Consider the following 23,013-nt stretch of genomic DNA (forward strand, 5'->3'; position numbering starts at 1 on the left):
CTGAAACAAATATCCACAGATGCCTGAAAGAAACAAGGAAGGCAGGCAAAAAGATTCAGAAGCTATACAGGAGACTAACATTTATTAGCAAAGTGGTAGAGTATAAGAACATGAAAGTTAAATGATTTTAAAACTTGAGAGTATTGTGCACAGTTCTGGTCACCACATTATGAGGAGGATATGAGGCACTTGAGTGGACGGAGTGGGGATGCACGAGCTTTATTCCCGTAACTGAGCAATTTTTGGTATGAGGGCCAGGTGGAAGTTGATTTCTTTAAAATAATAGAGGCCAAAGAGAGAATTAGTTAAAGTGTAAAAAAAATATGTCCAGAGGGGCAATACAAAAAGTTGAAAACCAGTTATACAGATTTAAGGTAATAAGTGAAAGGCTTGGAAGGGAGAAGATGAGTTCATGCCACCTTATCTCTTTGGTTACAGTTCGTACACTTAATGATTGTAGACATCACTATAAGGAAGGTGTGCTATGTGGTTAACAGAAAAACAATGCAGACCGCATGCTTCCTTTTGAAATCAGGAAGCACAGATAGGTCAGGGATTGTGAAATTGAAGGAAATTACAAAAACAGGGAACTGCAAAACCATGGTGAAACCATGGCGGGATGTGAAGAAATGGATGAGAACTTTAAAATGGAGGATTGGACATGCCAGGACTCAAGTAGAAGGGTGATTCCAGCAAGCCATTTTGCATTCCTTATAGTAATCTTGCCCTCCAATGGGAGAGGCTCACAGCAAACTGGGCACTCATGTGTGGACCATCATCAGCAGAAGAAATGTATGATACCAAAATACGTAACCTCATGCTTGATATATCCGATCACGAATGGTGGTAAACAGCTAACAGAAGAAGGATGCTCCAAGTACATCCCTGTCCTCAAAAATATTGGGTCCAGCACGTGATGCTGAAGACATGATTGAAACATTTGCCGCCACATTTAACCAGACATGCCACGTACATGATCCAATAGGCTTGCTCCTGAGATTTGGACCATCACAGAACCCAGTGTCCAACCTCCATCTAATGTCAAAAATGGCAAAGAAGATCAGATAGAGCAGAGACTATGGGACTAAGCAATATCCCACACATAGTACAGATAACCTACTCCAGCACCGGACCAGCCTCTAGACAAACTGGTCCAGTACAACGCAGGCACCTATCAGAAAATATAGAAAGTATGCTTGGTTCACAAAAAGCAGGACAAATACAATCGAGCTAACAACCGTGCAATCATTAATCATTAGCAAAGTGATATAAGTAGTCATCGATTATGCCATGAAGAAGCATTTGCTCAGGTACACCCTGCTCACTGATGCCCAGGGCCACTCGACTCCATATCTCATCAGATTCTTTGGTCACTCATGGACTAAAAGGTTAGATTGTCTGCTCTTGACATTAAGTCAATGAGGCACCCTCGTAATACTAAAGGCAATCGGCAATGACAGGAAAACACTGTAATGACTGGTGTTGTATCTCACAAAAGGAGATGTCCATGACTGTCAGAGCACAATTATTTTATCCCAGACTCTAACTACTGGTGTTCCTCAGGGCTGTGTCCTGGGCTTAACCATCTTTAGTCACTTCATTAATGACCTTCCCCTCACCACTCATAACTCCACAGCAAATAAAGCTGCAAGACTGAGACAACATTCAGGCATGGAGTAATAAGCAGCAAATAATTTTTGCCCCACAGAAGTGCCAAGCGTAGAATACCTCCAGCAGAGAAGATATATAGACAATAGGTGCAGAAGTAGACCATTCGGCCCTTCGAGCCTGCACCGCCATTCTGAGATCATGGCTGATCACCTACTATCAGTACCCGGTTCCTGCCTTGTCCCCATAACCCTTGATTCCCCTATCCATAAGATACCTATCTAGCTCCTTCTTGAAAGCATCCAGAGAATTGGCCTCCACTGCCTTCTGAGGCAGCGCGTTCCACACCTCCACAACTCTCTGGGAGAAGAAGTTCCTCCTCAACTCTGTCCTAAATGACCTACCTCCTATTCTTAAACCATGCCCTCTGGTACTGGACTCTCCCAGCATCTGGAACATATTTCCTGCCTCTATCTTGTCCAATCCCTTAATAATCTTATATGTCTCAATCAGATCCCCCCTCAATCTCCTTAATTCCAGCGTGTACAAGCCCAGTCTCTCTAACCTCTCTGCGTAAGACAGTCCGGACATCCCACGAATTAACTTAGTGAACCTACGCTGCACCTCCTCCACAGCCAGGATGTCCTTCCTTAACCCTGGAGACCAAAGCTGCACACAATACTCCAGGTGTTGTCTCACCAGGGCCCTGTACAAATGCAAAAGGATTTCCTTGCTCTTGTACTCAATTCCCTTTGTAATAAAGGCCAACATTCCATTAGCCTTCTTCACTGCCTGCTGCACTTGCTCATTCACCTTCAGAGACTGATGAACAAGTACTCCTAGATCTCTTTGTATTTCTCCCTTACGTAATTCCACACCATTCAGATAATAATCTGCCTTCCTGTTCCTGCTCCCAAAGTGAATAACTTCACACTTATTCACATTAAACGCCATCTGCCAAGTTTCTGTCCACTCACCCAGCCTATCCAAGTCACCTTGAATTCTCCTAACATCCTCATCGCATGTCACACTGTCACCCAGCTTAGTATCATCAGCAAACTTGCTCATGTTATTCACAATGCCTTCCTCTAAATCATTGACGTAAATCGTAAACAGCTGTGGTCCCAATACCAAGCCCTGTGGCACCCCACTAGTCACTACCTGCCATTCCGAGAAACACCCATTCACTGCTACCCTTTGCTTTCTATCTGCCAACCAGTTTTCTATCCATGTCAATATCCTTCCCCCAATGCCATGAGCTCTGATTTTACCTACCAATCTCCTATGTGGTACCTTATCAAATGCCTTCTGAAAGTCAAGGTACACCACATCCACTGGATCTCCCGCGTCTATCTTCCTGGTTACATCCTCGAAAAACTCCAATAGATTAGTCAAGCATGAATTGCCCTTGGTAAATCCATGCTGGCTCAGCCCAATCTTATCATTGCTATCAAGATATGCCGCTATTTCATCTTTAATAATGGACTCTAGCATCTTCCCCACTACTGATGTTAGGCTAACAGGGCGATAGTTCTCTGTTTTCTCCCTCCCTCCTTTCTTAAAAAGTGGGATAACATTAGCCATTCGCCAATCCTCAGGAACATAAGGAACATTGGAAAATGATCACCAATGCATCCGCAATTTCCAGAGCCACCTCCTTTAGTACCCTAGGATGCAGACCATCTGGACCTGGGGATTTGTTAGCCTTCAGTCCCATCAGTCTACTCATCACCATTTCCTTCCTAATGTCAATCTGTTTCAGTTCCTCTGCTACCCTATGTCCTTGGCCCATCCATACATCTGGGAGATTGCTTGTGTGTTCCCTAGTGAAGACAGATCCAAAATACTTATTAAATTCCTCTGCCATTTCTCTGTTTCCCATAACAATTTCTCCCAATTCATTCTTCAAGGGCCCAACATTGTTCTTAACTATCTTCATTCTCTTCACATACCTAAAAAAACGTTTGCTATCCTCCTTTATATTCCTAGCTAACTCGCATTTATACCTCATTTTTTCTCCCCGTGTTGCCTTTTTAGTTAAGTCCTGTTGCTCCTTAAAAATTTCCCAATCATCCGTCTTCCCACTCACCTTAGCTCTGTTATACTTCTTTTTTAATGCTATGCTATCTCTGACTTCCTTTGTCAACCACTGTGGCCACTTTCCCCCCTTTGACTCCTTCCTTCTCCGGGGGATGAACTGATTTTGCACCTTGTGCATTATTCCCAAGAATACCTGCCATTGCTGTTCCACTGTCTTTTCTGCTAGGATATCCAACCAGTCAACTTTGGCCAGCTCCTCCCTCATGGCACCATAGTCTCCTTTGTTCAACTGCAATACTGACACTTCAGATCTGCCCTTATCCCTCTCAACTTGTAGATAAAAACTTATCATATTATGGTCACTACCTCCTAATGGCTCCTTTACTTCAAGATCACTTATCAAATCCTGTTCATTGCACAGGAGTATAGTTACTGCTCTTGAAATTCAATGGCATTACTATCACTGTGTCATATATCATCAACATTCTGGGAGTCACCATTAACCAGAACCTCAACAGGACTAACTATATAAATAGCAAGACTAGGATAGCAGGTGAAAGGCCGGATATCCAGAAGTGACTGGCTCTCCTTCTGACACCTTAAAGCTTTTCTAGCATCTACAAGGCACAAATCAGGAATGCAATGTAGAATCTTTACTTGCCCAGGTAAGTACAGAGCTGACATTTCTCAAGAAGCTCAATATCGTCCACATTACTTTACGACAGAGAAGGAAAAACAATGCACTAGACTGGTAGCACATTGATCTCCCAAAGTATTTGTTCTCTGCACAACCAGTGCATGTGTGGGTGCAGTGTTAACCATCTCCAACATGTACGCTAGTTCCTCGCCAAGCCTACTTGACGGTACCTCTGAAACCTGTGACTTCTGGTAACAAGGAGAATGAAGGCAACAACTGCATTCAAATACCTTTGCCTGCAAGTTCCCCTTAAATCTCACATCATCCTGAAGTTGACTACCAGTGCATGCTCTATATCAAAGTCATCTTCATCAAAATCATAAGATGTTAAGTTTTCCTTATGCTAATTTCTTTAAACTCTTCCTTTATTCCAAAGCAGTAGTTCTCCATTTACTTCTGTGAGGTTTCCTGTGTCTTCATTTATGAAGGCTGATAGGAAGTATTGGATACTCTTGAACCTTCTGTTATTTTCTAAAATAATTTCTGCTTCACTCATTCAGGGACCCATAGTAATTTTAACTTTTTACATACTGATAGTAACTTTTACGGTCAGGTTTGTTTTTGCAAGATTATTCTTGATTTCCACTTCCCCATCCCCTACCGATGGCTAGGTTCTCCTTTGCTGAATCCTGAAATATTTCCAACTGTCTGGCTTTCTGGTTTTTGTCGCATTATAAGCTTTTTTTTTCCTTTGATTTGTTGCTGTCTTTAACTTCTATTGATATCCCTGACTGGATCATATTTCAGCTTTTTATACCTCAAAATGATATAGCTTTGCTTGCAACTATACAGTTTTTTTTACTTTTTAGGCACTGCTTGTTTCCTGCCATGCCTTTTCCCAGTTACCATAGTCAACTCACAACATATACCTTCATAATTTGTTTTAATTCAGATTTAAAAACCTGGTTTCAGACCAAACTAAATTACTTTCAACTTGTACATAAAATTCTATCACTATTTCCGAAAGGCCTCTCAACTACCACATCATCAATTAACTCTTTCACATTATTGGATCTCAAATAGTCTGTTCCCTCATTAGTTCCAGAACATATTAATCTGCTATACACTCCATGAATTCATTCTCCACACTTTCTCTAACTTGGCTACACACAGGTTAAAGTCCCCTATGATTTCTATATCACTTTCGTTACATTCACATCCAATTTCCTGATTAATTCTGTGCCTACCATCTGGTGCCTATGTACAACTCCCTCTAATGTTTCCTGTTCCTTGCTGTTTCTTCGCTTCACTTGATTTCCTGCACTAGGATCCTTTCTCTCTACTGCCTTTAACCCAATCTTGAAAATCAGGGCCACTTTACCACTTTTTCCATTTTGCTTATTTCTTCCAAGAAATAAGTATTCTGTAAGATTTAGTTCCCATGCCTGATCACTTTGCAACCATGCCTCTGTTTATATGTTAATTTCAAACTGTGTTTTTACTTTACACTGTTGTGATTGTTGCAAGCATTCAAACAAAGAGCCTTTGATTTTGTCTTTTTACCATTTTTCTCTACTCTGACTTGAATTAAAGGTAGACTCTATGTAGACTCAATATGCACTGTATTTAGAGATTGCACTTTTCTTTACAGACAGACTCTTGTCATTTTCCATTTTGTATCTTGTACCCATTGCCTTGTTTCTGTTCTATAATTTTCTAAATTTACCTTTATCGGAATTGACCCTTTTCCCCAATCCTTGCAGCATTTTAGTTTGAAGTCTTATCTAAATCTCTGGTTATCACCAGATCACAGCCTGATTCAAGTAATGCTTGTTCCAAAATAACATTTCTCTCTTCGCCCTTGCTGGTGACTGTCCCTATAACATGACATCTATTTTTCCCATACGATCTCTGAGCTCTGCATTTAATTGGTATTTACCCCATGCCAATTTGTGCATAGCTCAGAGCATAATCCAAGCATTTTCGTATTTGTAGCTTTGGCTTTCACCTTGGATCCTTACTGCTCATACTCTTTCAGCAGAACTTCCTTCCTTGTACTGTCTCTGTCATTCATTCTTGCATGAACCATAGAAACCGTATGTTTCCCCTCCCATTGCAATTTCCTCTCCAGTCCCAAGGAAGTTTCCTTAACCCTGGCACTTGGCAGGCAACACAGTTTGCAGGATTATGTTAGCAGCTACAGAGAATAGTACTTATCCTGCTGCTTGCTACCACCTCAGTCCTTTCCAGTCCTTCATCTTGAAGGGTTCCCTACACCATGTTGTGGACAGTTTGCTCACACAGTCCGCAGTTTTGCTTTCGTCCACCCAGGTTGCAAGAACCTGGCAGGATGTCCTCCAGTATTCCCCTCTGGATCCAGAATGCTGCCTCATTTGTTTCCCTGCATCCTATTTCTTTCCATCAATTCCTGCAAAACTCCAACAGACCCCATTGTCTGTTGTGTCTAACTTAAAATAATTTCTTTATTAAATAAGCTGAAGTGGAATCAAGAAGTAGATTTGACACTGACAAAGTCACTTTGAGAAAATCAGAGCATCAGCAAACCTTCAGAGAGGTAAACAGTGAGATTGTGTAAATCATTCTTTAATTATAAAAAGAAAAAGAAGCTGAGGTGTATGTATGCAGACATCTGAGGTTTGCAGTGCAGATGGAGAGAGTGGAATAAACATGATGTAAATGTTTTAGCAGTTCTAGTGTTTCAGTACAATCCTGGCACTTCATGCAGCTAAAATAAGAACCCGCACAGACATTATAATTATACCTCCTGTCACAGAGGAGGAAGCTGCTTGGCTCATTGGTTTTATACCAATTCCCACAGAGGCAATTCCATTGGTTCCATTCCATTTACCTCTGCAACTTATTCACTCCCACAGTTGTCCATCAGCTTCCTTTTGTCATTAACTTACATCAAGGACAAAATGCAGTGGGCAATCAGCTAGGTAGTCAATCACAAACAGAAGACCTGGAGAGAACCGGTGCAGATTGGGAGACCGCTTTGCTGAGCACCTAATCTCCATCCGCCAGAATAAGTGGGATCTCATGGTGGCCATACATTTCAATTCTACTTCCCATTCCGATTCCGACATGTCAGTCCATGGCCTCCTCTACTGCTGCGATGAGGCCACACTCAGGGTGGAGGAGCAACACCTTATATTCCATTTGGGTAGCCTCCAACCTGATGGCATGAACATCGATTTCTCGAACTCCTGGTAATTGCCCCCCCCCTTCACCATTCCCAATTTCCATTTCCCTCTCTCACCTTATCTCCTTATCTGCCCATCATCTCCCTCTGGTGCTCCACCCCTTCCCCTTCTTCCGTGGCCTTCTGTGTTCCCCTATCAGATTTCCCCTTCTCCAGTCCTTTATCTCTTTCACCAGTCAACTTCCCAGCTCTTTACTTCACCCCTTCACCTCTCCCAGTTTCACCTGTCAGCTACCACTTTGTACTTCTTCCTCCCCTCTCCCAAGCTTCTTACTCTGACCTCTCATCTCTTTTTTCCAGTCCTGATGAAGGGTCTCAGCCCGAAACATCGACTGTACTTTTATCCATAGATGCTGCCTGGCCTGCTGAGTTCCTCCAGTATTTTGTAAGCATTCCTAAAACAACTAAGTAGCATCCTTTTGGGTTGTGGGAGGGAACTGGAACACCCTGAGGAAATCCACCAAGTGACAGGGCAAAACTGCAAACTCTTCACAGACAGCACCTGAGATAAGGATTGAATCTGGGTCGCTGGTGCTGATCATTGAATATAAAAGGTTTTGTCTGTTTTTCTCTCCATGGACGCTGCCTGAGAAGCTAATTATTACCTGCAATTTATACGTTTGTCTCACATGTATCAGCAATTACAAATAGTGCTCCTCTCCTGAAATTTGGTTCTATGAGTATAACTTCTGGCCCCAGCCACAGTTCTATGTTTAGTGCATGACACAGAGGATACATTTCCATGCACCTTTTAAGGACTTCGTTCAGCAGCACTGAAAACAATTCGTCCATATGATGTGAACATACTTGGTCCCACTCCTAATCTGTGAAGGATTTAATTGGTGAAAAGGTTTCAAAAACTATTTGGAGTGAGTGTTCTCAGCCTGTTTACCATACCCCAAAGCAAGAAAAAAATATTTGAGTTAATTAATGGGATTTTTGACAAAGTCTAGATGAATGTTGCTCATAGTAAGATTAGATTCAAGATATAAGCTTTTACCATGTCCAGTTATTTAATCAGCATGACAGATCTGTATTTTATTTGCAATGCTTTTAAAAAAGTCTTTTACATTTGTTTTTTATTGTTACTTAATACTGCCCAGTGTAATGACAACATTGTAAAATTAAGTGATAGGGGTAATTTATGTAACTTAAAGATTGAAAAAAAACAACATGGAAACAAGATGGAAACATTCCTGGAAAATTTAATTAAACAAGTACTTAAAAACAGATGTTGGTTTAGCGAAACACTATTAACCGTTTAAAGACTTCAGTACCCTTCCTGTAAAACAAAGAATCTTGCATCAATAAATGCACTTAATATTGTGATTTGTGTATCATTGATAACTTTTTTTCTGAATTTATTTAGAAATGTTTATTGTTACACTTTGCTTGGATGCTAAGTTGGTCACAAGGAATTAAAATATGGATCCCCAGAAATGCAGAGTAATAAATTTTATATGCGTACTGTTATGTTTTGTAACTTCAAAGCATTGGAATAATTATAAGAAGATGCAAGAAGTCCGAAATACTTTGAGTAACACACACAAAATGCTGGAGTAACTCAGCAGGCCAGACAGCATCTATGGAAAAAGCATAATTGACGTTTCGGGCTGAGACTCTTCATCAGAGCCCTGATGAAGGGTCTTGGCCTGAAACTTTGACAGTTCTCTTTTTCATAGATGCTGCCTGGCCTGCTTGGTTCCTCCAGATATTGTGTGTGTTGCTTGGATTTGCAGCATCTGCAGATTCTCTTGATTGTGGTGTAACTTCGAGCTTACTTTCAAGCGAGCTGCATGCACACGTATCATGAGGTAGCGTGATGACATATGCAATTAACATATTTTTACACATAATCCACAATTAGTTATTTAAACGAACAAAAATACTTAATCAAACTAAATCCCAAGTATTCAGTAGCAGATCTCAATCATGTCACTGAGGTGAAAGGTAGAAAACATTTTGATGAGTCATACTTCTCACCTGATGGTCTGGCCTCAATGACATATCGACTGATAGGTGCTTTTCCGGAGTCTCCACTGGACCAATGAATAGTAATGACGGAACCGTACCTGTAGATCAATGGCTCACCTGGGGGGCCTGGAGAACCTGAAACAGTGGCATGAAGAAATACATTGTATGTAATAAGGCCTCTCTTAACCTCCATGAAACCCCAAAGAAGTCAAGCGCTTTTTAAAGCGTGGCCACCATGACAATGTGGAGAATAATATGGCAGCCAAGTTATATTTGATAAGGCAGCATACGAGGGGTGATTGATAAGTTCGTGGCCTAAGGTAGAAGGAGTCAATTTTAGAAAACCTAGCACATTTATTTTTCCTACAGGTACACACTTAGTCCAGCGGTCGTGGAGCATATGGATCCCTTCTTTGTAGGTCGGCATCTTGGACCCCCAGAAGTGGTCCACAGCAGGGGTGATTGATAAGTTCATGGCCTAAGGTAGAAGGAGATGAGTTATTAACATCAAACTTTTTGCATTTTCACTCAAAGAGTTGAACTGCGTGTGCATGTAAGAAGAGCTGTATAACTCATCTCCTTCTACCTTAGGCCACAAACTTATCAATCACCCCTGCTGTGGATCACCTGCAGGTCCAAGATGCTCTCGTTACATGCACGTGCAGTTCAACTCTTTGAGTGAAAATGCAGAACGTTTGAAGTTATTAACTCATCTCCTTCTACCTTAGGCCACAAGCTTATCAATCACCCCTGCTGTGGACCTCTTCTACAAAGAAGGGATCCGTATGCTCCACGACTGCTGGACTAAGTGTGTACATGTAGGAGGGGACTATGCTGAAAAATAAATGTGCTAGGTTTTCTAAAATTGACTCCTTCTACCTTAGGCCACGAATTTATCACTCACCCCTCGTACATTAACCTTTATATTTCGTTTTGAAGGGTGTGATAATTGTTGGCCATTCAATTGTACAATTCAATTTATGTTGTGGGTTTTTGTATGCCAACCCATTTTCTTTGGGAAAAAGCAGCAACGGGACAAAATGAGCAGCTTAAGAAGAAAAGCACATAGTCCTCAAGGAGAACAATACTCCCCAATTCTTTCTGTACAAATTATTGCAACCTAGTTGCAGAAAGATTATTTGAAAAAAAACAGATATATTCTGCATTTTGGGGGCAGTCCATTGTTCCTCCATATTTGGTAAGGCCTCCGTATAAGGGTGGAGCACTCCATTCTACCTCTTCCCTTTGGTCCACTTCCCATCCCTTGTTCCATTTCAGCTCATTTCAAAGCCATTGGCACATATCCATGGAAGATCCACTTCCATTCATGCTTCAATTTAGATGTTCCTCAAAGTTGCAAAATCAGATTTTTTTTTTTGGCTTTAATATTTTGGTGGCAATATTTGCATACATGCTGACAATACCAAGATGAACATTTCTGTTGCCTGGCTTGATCTCTTAGTCAGCTATATTTATTCAACTCTTATCATCAAGTTTTAATAAACTGATTCTTTCAAGTTTGACAATGAAAACGGATTTTCAATTAAATTCTAGACTATAATCTCTGATTGTATCAATCACTCTGGCTACCCTTTTAGACTTAGCATCTTCAAGTGTTGAGATTCAAACTCACTGCCCTTGGAAACTGTTAATTTTCATCCCCCCAGCAAACTTAATTCAATGCCACCTCACTCCTCCAATTGTTGACACTTACCTGATTTTTCCATTGCCGCTTAGATAAGATAGATTTAAAAAAGGATCTAGTGTTTTCAATTTATCGAAATTTTGAAAATTCCAGAAACTTTCAGAAATGTTCAAAACTCCACTGCTGATGTCCTTTTCTTCATCGTCTCATGCTTTTTTTTTACTAAAGAAACACCTATGTGAATTGACCCTTCCCTGAAGGCCATATTTAATGTTTTTAGAATATAGAACATAGAACAGTTCAGTCTATGATGTTGTACCAACCCCTTAATCTACTCCAAGAGCAATCTAACCCTTCTCTCTGACATAGTCCTCAATTTTTCATTCACCCTTGTGTCAACTTAAAAGTTCTTAAATGCCTCTAATGTATTTGCCTCTACCACTACCCCGGCAGAGATTTCCACATACCCACCTCTCTTCGTGTAAAAATTCTACCTTTGACATTCCCCCTACACTTATCTCCAATCAGCTTAAATTATGTCCTTTTGTATCAATCACCTCTGATCTAGAAAATGTCCCTGGTTGTCCACTCAGTCTATGCCTCTTTCCTTTTGCACACCTCTATCAAGTCTCCCCTCATCCTGCTTTCCTCCATAGAGAAAAGCACTATCTTGCTCAATCTATCCGCATAAGACTTGCATTTTAATCCAGGCATCATCCTGGTGAATCTCTGGACTCTCTCTGAAGATTTCACATCCCTCCTATAATGAGGTGGCCAGAACTGAACCCAAAACTCCAACTGTGGTCTAGCCAGAGTTTCATTACCTCATGGTTGTTGAACTCAATCATTTGAATAACGAAGAACCATAAGTCTTCTTAACCACCCTATCAACTTGCTATCCAACTTTAGGGGATCTGTGGGTGTGAACCTTTAGATTTCTCTGTTCCTCCACATTGTTCAGAATCCTGCCTTCAAATTCGACCTTCCAAAGTGAATCACTTCACACTTCCCCAGATTGAACTCTACCTGCCTTTACTCAGCCTGGTTCTGCATCCTGTTGTAACCTACGACAACTTTCTACACTACCCACAAACACATTAACCTTTGTGTCATCTGCAAAATTAGTAATTCACCTTTTCACTTCTTCACCCAAGTCATTTAGAAAAATCAGCAAGAGCAGTGGCCCTAAAAGTAACCCTGCAGAACCTCCAGGCAGAATGCACTCCATCTACAACCATCTATTTTCCATCTGCAGGCAAGCAAATTCTGCATCCATGTGCCAAGTTTCCCCGGATCCCATGCCCCCTGACTTTCTGAATGAGACTTTCATGGGGAATTTGTCAAATGCTTTACTTAATACCAGTAGTGCCACATCCACTGCTCTGCCTTCATTGATAAGCTTTATCACTTTCTCAAAATATTCATTCAAGCTTGTGTCAACTGCTCCTCACTAAGCCATCCTGACCATCCCCAATCAGACTATGCATCTCCAAATGCTTATAAATCCTGTCTCTAAGAATCCTCTCCAATAGTTTGCCCACGGCTAACGTAAGCCTCACTGGTCTATAATTCCCAGGATAACCTTATTCATCATCATCGTCTTTGACCATGATTATTTTTGGTAAATTTTTCGACAGAAGTGGTTTGCTATTGACTCTTCTGGGTGGTGTCTTCACAAGACAGGTGCCCTCACCCATTATCAACACTCTTTAGAGATTATTTGCCTGGCGCCAGCAGTCGCAGAACCAGGTCTTGTGACATGCACCAGATGCTCATATGACCATCCACCACCTGCTCCCATGGCTTCACGTGACCCTGAAGGCTAGTGGATGGAGGCAGTGCACTATTCCTCCTTCAGTCAAGACATATCTCCACCCCGCCACCCAAAAATCCCCATTACCTTTCTTCAGCAAAGAAATAACATCTGCCACCCTCCAATCCTTTCCATGAATTATTTTGATGCATGACAACCATAATTGCTGTAAACAGCACAAACTCAGGGGATAAACCGCAAATTGCTTTTCACACTATAGTTTTTTTCCAGACACAAGGCATTTAAGAAATATATATTATGTTGAAAAAGAGAAGTCCCCTTTGGGCAGACTTGTATGGGGAACTACAAGCTCCAAGAAGAGAACTCAGTTAAGTTTGTTTGGCGTTGAGGTGTCATGGAAAACCAGACTCGTAATAGAAACTGAGAAGGAAGTCCTTGCAAACATGAGAAGATCTGTAGATGCTGGAAATTCAAGCAACATACACAAAATTCTGGTGGAACGCAGCAGGCCAGGCAGCATCTATAGGAAAAAGTATAGTCGATGTTTTGGGCCGATTCCCTTCATCAGTACTAACTGAAAGAAGAGATAGTAAGAGATTTGAAAGTGGGAGGGGGAGGGGGAGATCCAAAATGATAGGAGAAGACAGGAGGGGGAGGGAAGAAGCTAAGAGCTGCAAAGTTGATTGGCAAAAGGGATACAGAGTTGGAGAAGGGGAGGATCATGGGATAGGAGGCCTAGGGAGAAAGAAAGGGGGAGGGGAGCAGGCAAGGAGTGATTGTGAGAGGGACAGAGAGAGAAGAAAAAAAAGAAAAAAGGGGGGGAATAGAAATAAATAAGGGATGGGGTAAGAAGGGGAGGAGGGGCATAAACGGAAGTTAGAGAAATCAATGGTCATGATATCAGGTTGGAGGCTACCCAGACGGAATACAAGGTGTTGTTCCTCCAACCTGAGTGTGGCTTCATCTCGACAGTAGAGGAGGCCATGGATTGACATATCAGAGTGGGAATGGGACTGGAATTAAAATGTGTGGCCACTGGGAAATCCTACTTGGATCACCCTTGAAAGTCCTTGGATGTTTTACTTGGTACATAGTGCAACAGATGCATTTTAAAAAGTAAAACCAAACGTAAGGAATTTTAAAATTTGGTAATCCCAGCACTAAACAGTTATGAGAAGCTGCTGTTTGTGCATTCACTTTCTGATATTTGGTTCCACCATAATCGATGGAAAAGAGTGTCAAGAGGTGAGAATCACTGGCAACCAACACCCACACATCTGTTTATCATTTGTAACCAAGGAGGAAATTCTCACCCTTCAGATTTGGAGAGAAATATATTTAATTACCTTCTCCTGGTCCAGTGGTAATATTTGCCTCAATTTCTGGTCCATATGTGAACGTTTTAGCTTTGATTCGGTAAGCATAAGTCACACCATCTGACAGGTCTTTTATTTTCATCCAACGGGGACTGCTTCCCTTCACGTCCACAGTCACAATCTTACTCACACCTGTACAGTGAGAGAATTACTGAATCTGATTCAGCCAGCCAACAGTACACTCAAGGCAGCCACCACAGATTTGGGATTAATTATAATAAAAGATGAACAATTAAATGAGGCAAATCATTTAAGAAATATAAAACCAATAAATCTGACAATAGTGGCATGCTGCATTTTGTGTTATTCTTGTTGTTGATTCTCTTCCCTCTATTTCTGAAGACGGATGTTTTGATTATAAACACCAATAGATAAGGTAGTAATATGGAATCTATGTTAAATAGCTATTTATCACAATTAACTCTGTGTTGATGTAAAGATGCAAATCACATCTATGGATTCCTAAGTTTATTTATTTACCCCTTAAAACTTCCTCTTCCTTACTGCTTTTATCAGTTTTGGTTACTTCTGCATCTTTTTCATCTTTCCTGCCTTTTCATTCTTAAATGTCTTTAATACTAAGAATTCTGTTTTCCCCATAATATTCCTATTGCTTATTGTCAGTGAATTTACTACTCTTATCCCCCACAGCATGTAAAAGGTAGCTCGCAAGAGTCACCAGATATTCATTGGTCTTGTTTTCCATGAGATAGATCTGTTTTGCAGAAACGTTGCCTTCTACATAATTCAGTTCAGAATACCTCAAAGCTCAATTAAACTCAGTTCAATCCTGAATTCCAGATCAGTCTGTTTAGATTTTACAAATACTTCCTGTAACCATATATGTTTCCTCTGGGTGTTCTGGATTCCTCCCATATCCCAAAGCCAGACCAGTTGATTAATTGGCCACAGTAAAATTCCTCTAGTGTGTAGATAAGTGGTAGAATCTGTGAGGAGGTGATGCGAATGTAAAATAGGTTTGGGTAGGTTTAGTGTAACAGTGCAAGTTTGACGGTTTGTAGAGATTTGGCAGGTTGAAGGAGTTGTTTCTATGTTGAATCTCTCTCTACATGACTCGATGCAAAGTAAAGACTTTAAATGCCTACCGTCAACAGGTGTGCAGGGCTCATAAACTAGTTGATATCCTTCAATTATTCCATTTGGATACTTCGGTTCTCCCCAGGACACGTTCACAGAGGTCGTTGTCAATTCACTGAATCGAATGTAGCTTGGAGCACTCGGAGCTGTTTGTGAAGAAACAAAACTGCTCATCAGTTATGATCTGTACTCACAAGTCATACAATGAGGAGAAATCAGATGCTGGCCAAATGACACATTTTAAGATTGTTCTGCTAATGTTAAATTCTCAATAATTAGCATTCTTATTTATCAGCTTTCAAGGTACTGCCAAATCCCAACAAGAAGTCAAGAATAAGTGCAGCAATTAGGTGAGAAGTAAGAGAAACAGGAATGACATTGAAGGAGAGGAGGGAAAGGGAAAACACTAAGAATATATATGCTTATCCATATGTAAATATTAGAACTTCTCCCATCTTCAGCATACCTGGCCTACCAAACCTTACTTTCTGTTGTTCTGTTTTCATCATAAATTTGCAGAAATGCAACCTCCATATTTATGACAGAAACTGGCCTTGTAAACTTGGCATGCTGCCATTACACTTGCCATCCAGTGCATCGTGGTTTTGGCCAACTTAAGTTGCCCAGCCAATTATGCTGAGAAACACTTCTGCCTTAATTAATTCATCTTCCCTCCTGTCACTGCAGCTACTTGGGCACATAATGTAGTCTGACATTGAGGAATTGTTGTATTTCAAATGGAGGAAGGGGCTGCTTGCTTGGCCAAATATATGTGTTGAATCCCTTGTACCATAGAATTATTTACCCTTCACCAATGACATAAAGCATTGCTTATTTTCTCACTGTTATTTTTGAAATCTTGCAATACTTACACAAATTATTTGCTGATGCTCCAACATTACAACGGTCACTAAAACATTTCCTTGACATCTCATGATGTGACAGTTGCAAAATAAATGAATTTGTAAATACCTTCACTATTAATTTTGTAAATTAAAACAACTAATTTCCCTGCTTTTCTGGCAAGCCTTTTCCATAACGACAAAGGATTCCTTTGCCAGCGAGTCTGGAGAAGCGCATATTTCAGTGCACCAGAAGACAAAGAAGATTTGTCCTGAAAAACCGTCATTCTGAAACTTTTGCCAGCACTTTATATTATTAAATGCAAGTAAATTTTATTATGTGCCAAAGAACATCTAAGACACAGCTCGTTTTTTTAAAAAAATTTCTTGAAATGGTTGCAGTCACTACCCCATACAACACATGCTCTATCTGCAGAGCAATATCTAGGTAATGATATACAGATTCTGCCAGAAAAATTTTGAATGCTTTCACTCTGAGGTTTCTTTTCACCACACCATTACATTTAATAACAGTGAACATATAGTATTGCTGCAATTTCAATAAATTTAAGTTTCCAATTTCACCTTGACACCAATTATTCAAAGTAATAACTACTCAACAGGAAATAAGCTGTGCGTTAAACGAGACCTGAGAAAACACCCCACCATATTCCTTCTCTCGAGTTAATATCAGCCAATACATCTCTTTTGCTCATTTTTTAAAAAATCCACAACCTAATGGTAATTGTTTGCAGGACACATTTCACACACTCCACAAATACATGTTGTTTCACTTGCTGCAGTGGTCAAGGTTGTGCTGACGGCTAGCTGGCAGTTCTGTAGGGAATCGCTGGCTAGCTGCATTAAGTATGTGTCAGCTCATCCAGACTTCTCATCTGTTCTCCACAATTTGGAGGCATGGAAAGCACTGATGTCAGAATGTCTGGCTCAGCACCAGGTTCAAGGATGGTTCCATAGGATACTGAATCATACAGAGTACCTTACTTTATGCCAGCTGTATATGGCACTTTCAGCATGGACCATTTATTTTAATGAAGTCACTGATCTTCCTTCAAAAAAAGATGAAGAAAATTGCTTTTTAAAATTTTAGTATCAAAGCTTCCAAATAATTTACACATTAAACATGTCTAAACTACATTATTTATTAATTCTTAAAACCACCTAAACATTTCTCATCAGGTTCAAACATCTCTGATTATCACAGGACAAACAAAGGTGAGGGGTGAGTCAAGCTGAGCACGATGTAGCTTATGGTCTACATGGGGCACCAAAGAGGGTGTTATGTTCATCATCAAAGGATGAAGAAAGAATGCCATTCACTGTAAAGCCTACTTGGTTACTGAAGTTGAAACTATCATATTTTTTTCCGCCACACAAAGAGCCTTTTTATTAAGTTAACTTTTACGCCAGGTCTCTAATAAAACCTGATTTATTATGATTTGCTTGCTAATAGCAAACTCATAAAGAGAGTTTTACAATTGTATTATATCGATCTTCAAAGCATCTCCATAGAAGATAGAGGTTGACAGCAATATACATTATTAATATAAGATAAGGAGAAACTTCTTCACTCAGAGGGTCATGAGAGAGCGGAACAAACTACCAGTGCAAGTGGTGCATGTGAGCTCGATTTCAACATTTAAGGGAAACATGGGTGGGAGGGATATGGAGGGTTATGGTCCCAGCGCAGGTCAATGGGACTAGGCAGTTTAAATAGATCAGCATGGATTAGTTGTGCAGAGGGCCCTGTTGCTGTGCTGGACTCTTCTATGACTCTAAGGACCAGAATACTTGAAAGCTCAGACTGCGTTTTTCCTGTTGCTGAACAACTGATCCCTGTTCTCCACTTACTCAGCAGAAACCAGTGATTTCTATGTTAGATTCCATTGTGGAAACAGGAATTCCACAGGTTGTGGAAAATGATAGCATGTTGGATGTGATAACACTATCCGGCAGATCTCAAAGTCCTTAAGATTCCCTGCATCTCCAAAGATGATTTTAGGAAAAATGCAACAGAAACAATGACAGAGCTGAAGTTGGTGAGGGGGTTTCGAGAAATTTGAGTGAAGAGTTTGGTTTTCTGTTTTGGTAGACCAAGGAACTGACTGTAGACTTCAGGAGAGGGAAACCAGAGGTCTATGAGCCAGTAATTGTCAGAGGTGGAGAGGATCTTTCAGAAGACCTATCCTGGACCCATCATATAAATATTATTGTGAAAAAACTACGACAGCGCCTCTACTTCCCAGGAGTCTGCAGAGGTATGGCATGTCATTTAAAACCTTGGCAAACTTCTATAGATATGTGGTGGAAAGTACGCTGACTGGCTACAGTACAGTGCGGTATGGGAACACCAATGCCTTTGAGCAGAAAATCCAACAAAAGGTAGTGGATTCAGCCCAGTACATTACGAATAAAACCCTCTCACTATTGAGCACATCTACATGAAACTTTGCCGTAGAAAAGACCATCACTGCCCTGGCCATGCTCTTTTCTCGCTGCTGCCATCAAGAAGGTGGTACAGGTGCCTCAGGACTCACACCAAAAGGTTCCAGAACAGTTACTATCCCTCAATTATCAGGCTCATGAACAAAACGAGACAGCTACACTCATTTAAGAACTCTATATTCTTGTTACTTCATGCTTGTTATTTACTGCTAGTTGTTTATACCTCTATGTACACAGTTTGTTTACAACTGACTGTCCCTGGTGTTTACAGTTTATAGATCCTGTTTACAGTTATTGTTCTATAGATTTGCTTAGTATGCCTGCAAAAAAAGGATCTCAGGGAGTTATGTGGTGACATGTTTGTACTCTGATAATAAATGCTACTTTGAACTTTGATATTGATAGATGCTCAGAAATTAATGCAAAAATTTTTCTTAACTTTAAGGACTTGAAAGCATAGGCTGCAGTTTGTGTTGATGAAGACAGACCAGGAAATCAGAGAAAATGATTCTGTACTCTCCATTGTGTGTCAATTTGTTGAGTTAAAGTAGAACAAAAATGTGATTTTTTTTCTGCAGAAGTAATGGAAAATGAAGCAAATCCCTGTGTCTGAGTTTATGAGCTTGTCTCCAGTGATAAATAATAGGCTGTTCTATCTCCACCAAAGAGGCTTGATTACAACTGTTGGGAAATACAGTGGATTCTGGTTAAGTGCGCTATTGGTTAATCAAGGCAGCCACTTATTTGGGACAGTTCTTAAAAAACAAAATCTAATCAAGAAAATCGCCCGGATTCCCTTCATTTGCTTGGGACACTATGCTGCTTAATTGGGACAGGAGCCTGTTGCTGAACAGTTTCTAACTAGCATTAGTCGTGTGCACTTGTTTGTTCGTTAGACACAACACTGTGCTTTGAGCGAATGGTTTTTGAATCACACCAGTTCTGTGTGTTTGTGTTCAAAAAGCAGTTATTTTTTTCACTGATAATTAGTGAGAAATAAGCAGTAAGACAATTCCAAACTATTTTGCTCACAGTGGTTTCAAGCATTCGGGCTTGGAGATGGCAGAAACAGCCGGTAGTGAAACTGAAACAATTTCCCTATTTCAGTAAATTAGGAACTATGAATAACTTGAAGGTATTGGCAATCATCTTGATGTTACAATGAAAATGAAGATTTGGAGGATGCGATCACAACTGCATTGTATGAAAGCAGTCCAATATCTGCACTAGGTAACTGTGCTGATGTTGAATATTTAGAATCAAAAGAACATGGCAGCGTACACTGGATGAATTCATCTATCAATAACCATTAGGAAATAACAAACAGTTTTATAGTACTGTAGTAGTATTGGTAGCGTTATAATTTGTTCTGTATTTCATTCAAAAGCATAATTTGTTAGTTTGTATTTTTTATATCTTTTTTAACTATTTCCATGAAACTTAGGCTAATTGGGCCAAAATGACTGGCCTGATGTGTCCCAATTAATCAGAATCTACTGTATTCACTGGTTGTAAGAAATGAGGAAATAGACAAGGGCCCACATTTACCTGGCTACTTTAGGAAGAGTTCCACTGTTCTAAAAATACTGCGTAGAACCACCAGGAAGATAAACTGAAAGCTGGATTGACTCTTGAGCTATGCTGATTTAAAAAAAACTTGCTAGAATTTCTTAGCAGGTCAGGCTGCATTAGCAGAGAAATTCCACTTATTTATTTATTGACTGAGATACAGTGCGGGATAGGCACTTCGAGTCACGCTGCCCAGCAATCCCCCGATTTAATTCGAGCCTAATCACAGGACGATTTATAATGACTAATTAACCTACCATCTGGTACATCTTTGGACCGTGGGAGGAAATGGGAGTGTCCGGAGGAAGCCCATGCTGTCACAGGGAGAACGTACAAACTCCTTACAGGTAGCAGCTGGAAGCTGAAGCATTAACTCTTTCATCCTCTGAATGCTGCATGACCTCCAAAGTATTCATATCCTCCCATTTTGCCTCTCCTGCATCTGCAGTATTTTGCTCTTGGTCTATGCTGGGATTTCCTTGACGTCTTTGTATGGAGGAACATATGAGATGCTAGTGGCACGGCCACCAACCTTACACACTTGAATTTAGCATTGGTATAAACTAGTTTATCCAGTGGGATGGAACACACAACTGCATTCACTTGAAGGCCTATCTCCACCATTTTGATGGGGTAACAGCTGATGCCGTACCTGCTGAAAATGAGTGGGAACTTCATTACCCAAAGAAATTGGGATCGTAAAATTGATGTATTTTTTAAATGCAAAAGTGCCCACAAAGGCTAAATAAAATAAGCTTTGAATAAACTTTTTAAACATTTTTTGTGATGTGAGATTTACAATACATTCTGGTCTGACAAAAATCACCTCCTCATCCTAATTAATGTTAATGTTCTTCCTGGGCTCCTTCTCAGCACCGTTTCTTCTGTGCAGCCGCACTACTTTTTCCTTTTATACAGCTACTGGATTTCCTGCTTCTTTTACTTAGCAGGGTGTCCTGATGCTGTGGGTAAACACATTCAAAACACCTATGTAATTTACGCATTGATCAACCAAGGTCCTACTGTTTCTAAGGAAAGTTCTGAACAAGCCATATTCACAGCAGGTCAGATTATCAAGCAGCCATTCCTCTCCTTTTGGACAAGTTGATGATTTCACTGTTAAACACTAATATGTTGACATAACTGTTTAACTTGTATGTTGGTGCTGTTTAATCTTCTGCTCGTGCTCTGCTAGTTCACGACTATTGCTGATGTTATTCACAGCCCAAGTTGTGTCTGAACTTTGCAGAGCTTCGTATGGCTTTCTTTCTCCTGACAGCAGTCCAGGTCCTGAATGTAGATTGTGCAATATAAACCCAGAAGTCAACTCCTGGAATCCAAAGTAAAGTAGTGCTAATTAATCATATTTAGAATAGTACAAATTTTAGTTCCATTTCCAAGAGCTCTGAAAGTTTTTTGGGGAGATTTTCACAAAAATATTGCACTTTCAAGTGGATAAACTTCGCAATTTAAAAGCTTCAGTTTTTTGCAGCTACCCTGTATTGTCAGTTTGGTAACAGTCTCAATTTATTGTACAGAGAAGCTAAAATTTTTGAACACTGCACAGAAAGATTAAAGCAGTGACCTTGGATATAACTCTTCTTTTGTTAAGTGAGTTGACGTTCCTTTTCATTTTGTTATGTGGGGGAATGGTGTTTGTGGATTGATATTCTGTGTATTCTGTTAGTTTTCTTTGTGCGGGGGTAGGGTTGCTATTTGGGGGCCGATGTTCCTGTTCCATTTTGTGTGGGGAGGTTGATGATCAGGATGCTGTTCTTTTTTGGGTGGGGGGGGGGTGGGTTAGGTCTGATGTTTCTCTCTGAATGACTTTCATGTTCTTTCTTTGTTTCGTGGCTATCTGGAGAAGACAAATTTCAGCATTGTATATGGATACATGCTTTGATAATAAATTAATCTTTGAACCTTTGAACTTGAGAACAGGCCCAAGACTCTGGAACACAAACTTTTTTGTCAAAAACTAGATGGCCGTTTATCTGATAGAGTAAGAGGATGATGTCCAGGCCATTGCTGAACACATCCTTGCCAAGTGAACTTGGCGTTAACAATCATTGATCAGGAACCTCTGTTGATATTTCATTTTCCCAATTAACTAAGATCAGTTAATGTAAGGATTTTTATTGTGCAGCATTCACTTCTTTTCAAAGATGGAATGCGGAGTTTCCATTTCTCTTTCTATGAAGTGCACAGGGTTTAATGATTCCAGAAAAATCCTGATCATTGTTTTGGTGAAAAACAGTCAAATCAAATAAGTCTAAACAGGATGCCAGCAATTTAATACCATTGACTTCAGTAAATTAAATTGAAACTGCAACTCATTTCAGTGAGAATAATAAATTGATACAGTTAATTTGTTGCATGAGACTGTTTTTTTTTCAGTTATGAACCAGTGTTACGATTTTTAAATCATCTTTGTTTAAAATGAGGTTTATATGGGATAATGTTTCCAACTTTCTTCTTCACCTAACTGCCTTCTGTTGTTTGACACTGAGTGCGTTTATTTTGTCCAGAGGCGGCCTTGAAGTTAACTTAAAAATGTTGGCTCAGAATGTATTTACTGATTATATTTAAATGTGGCTTGATTTTACTCAAATTTCCACAGTCCTGACAATGAGTAAAATTTTCGTTATGTTTTCACCCGGGCAAAGAATAAATCAACAAAGTACTTATGCAATAAATTCTAGGAAAATTCCAGGGACAGAGGCCACAGTGATGGGACACAAGATATTAAGATTGAGTGCAG

The 23,013-nt window shown here is 40.1% G+C and overlaps 2 protein-coding genes across 6 annotated transcripts in view; both read right to left on the reverse strand.

Annotated features, from left to right (window-relative positions):
* Positions 1-23,013, reverse strand: part of rpl38 (ribosomal protein L38) — a 259,773-nt gene that overhangs the window by 210,115 nt on the left and 26,645 nt on the right. The gene's annotated exons all lie outside the window — the stretch shown is intronic.
* LOC140187285 (protein sidekick-2-like) overlaps positions 1-23,013 on the reverse strand; it is a 971,472-nt gene that overhangs the window by 130,830 nt on the left and 817,629 nt on the right. For 4 of the 5 annotated variants that reach the window (XM_072242443.1, XM_072242442.1, XM_072242441.1 and 1 more), the window contains 3 exons: positions 15,384-15,521; positions 14,248-14,409; positions 9,492-9,617 (listed from right to left, as the gene is read on the reverse strand). In XM_072242443.1, the coding sequence (XP_072098544.1) occupies positions 9,492-9,617; positions 14,248-14,409; positions 15,384-15,521 (426 nt within the window). Of the gene's footprint in view, positions 1-8,697; positions 8,791-9,491; positions 9,618-14,247; positions 14,410-15,383; positions 15,522-23,013 lie in introns of those variants that run through there. The other variant, XM_072242446.1, reaches the window with a different exon arrangement.

Source organism: Mobula birostris, chromosome 24 (assembly GCF_030028105.1).
Source record: "Mobula birostris isolate sMobBir1 chromosome 24, sMobBir1.hap1, whole genome shotgun sequence".
Classification (NCBI taxonomy): Eukaryota; Metazoa; Chordata; class Chondrichthyes; order Myliobatiformes; family Myliobatidae; genus Mobula; species Mobula birostris.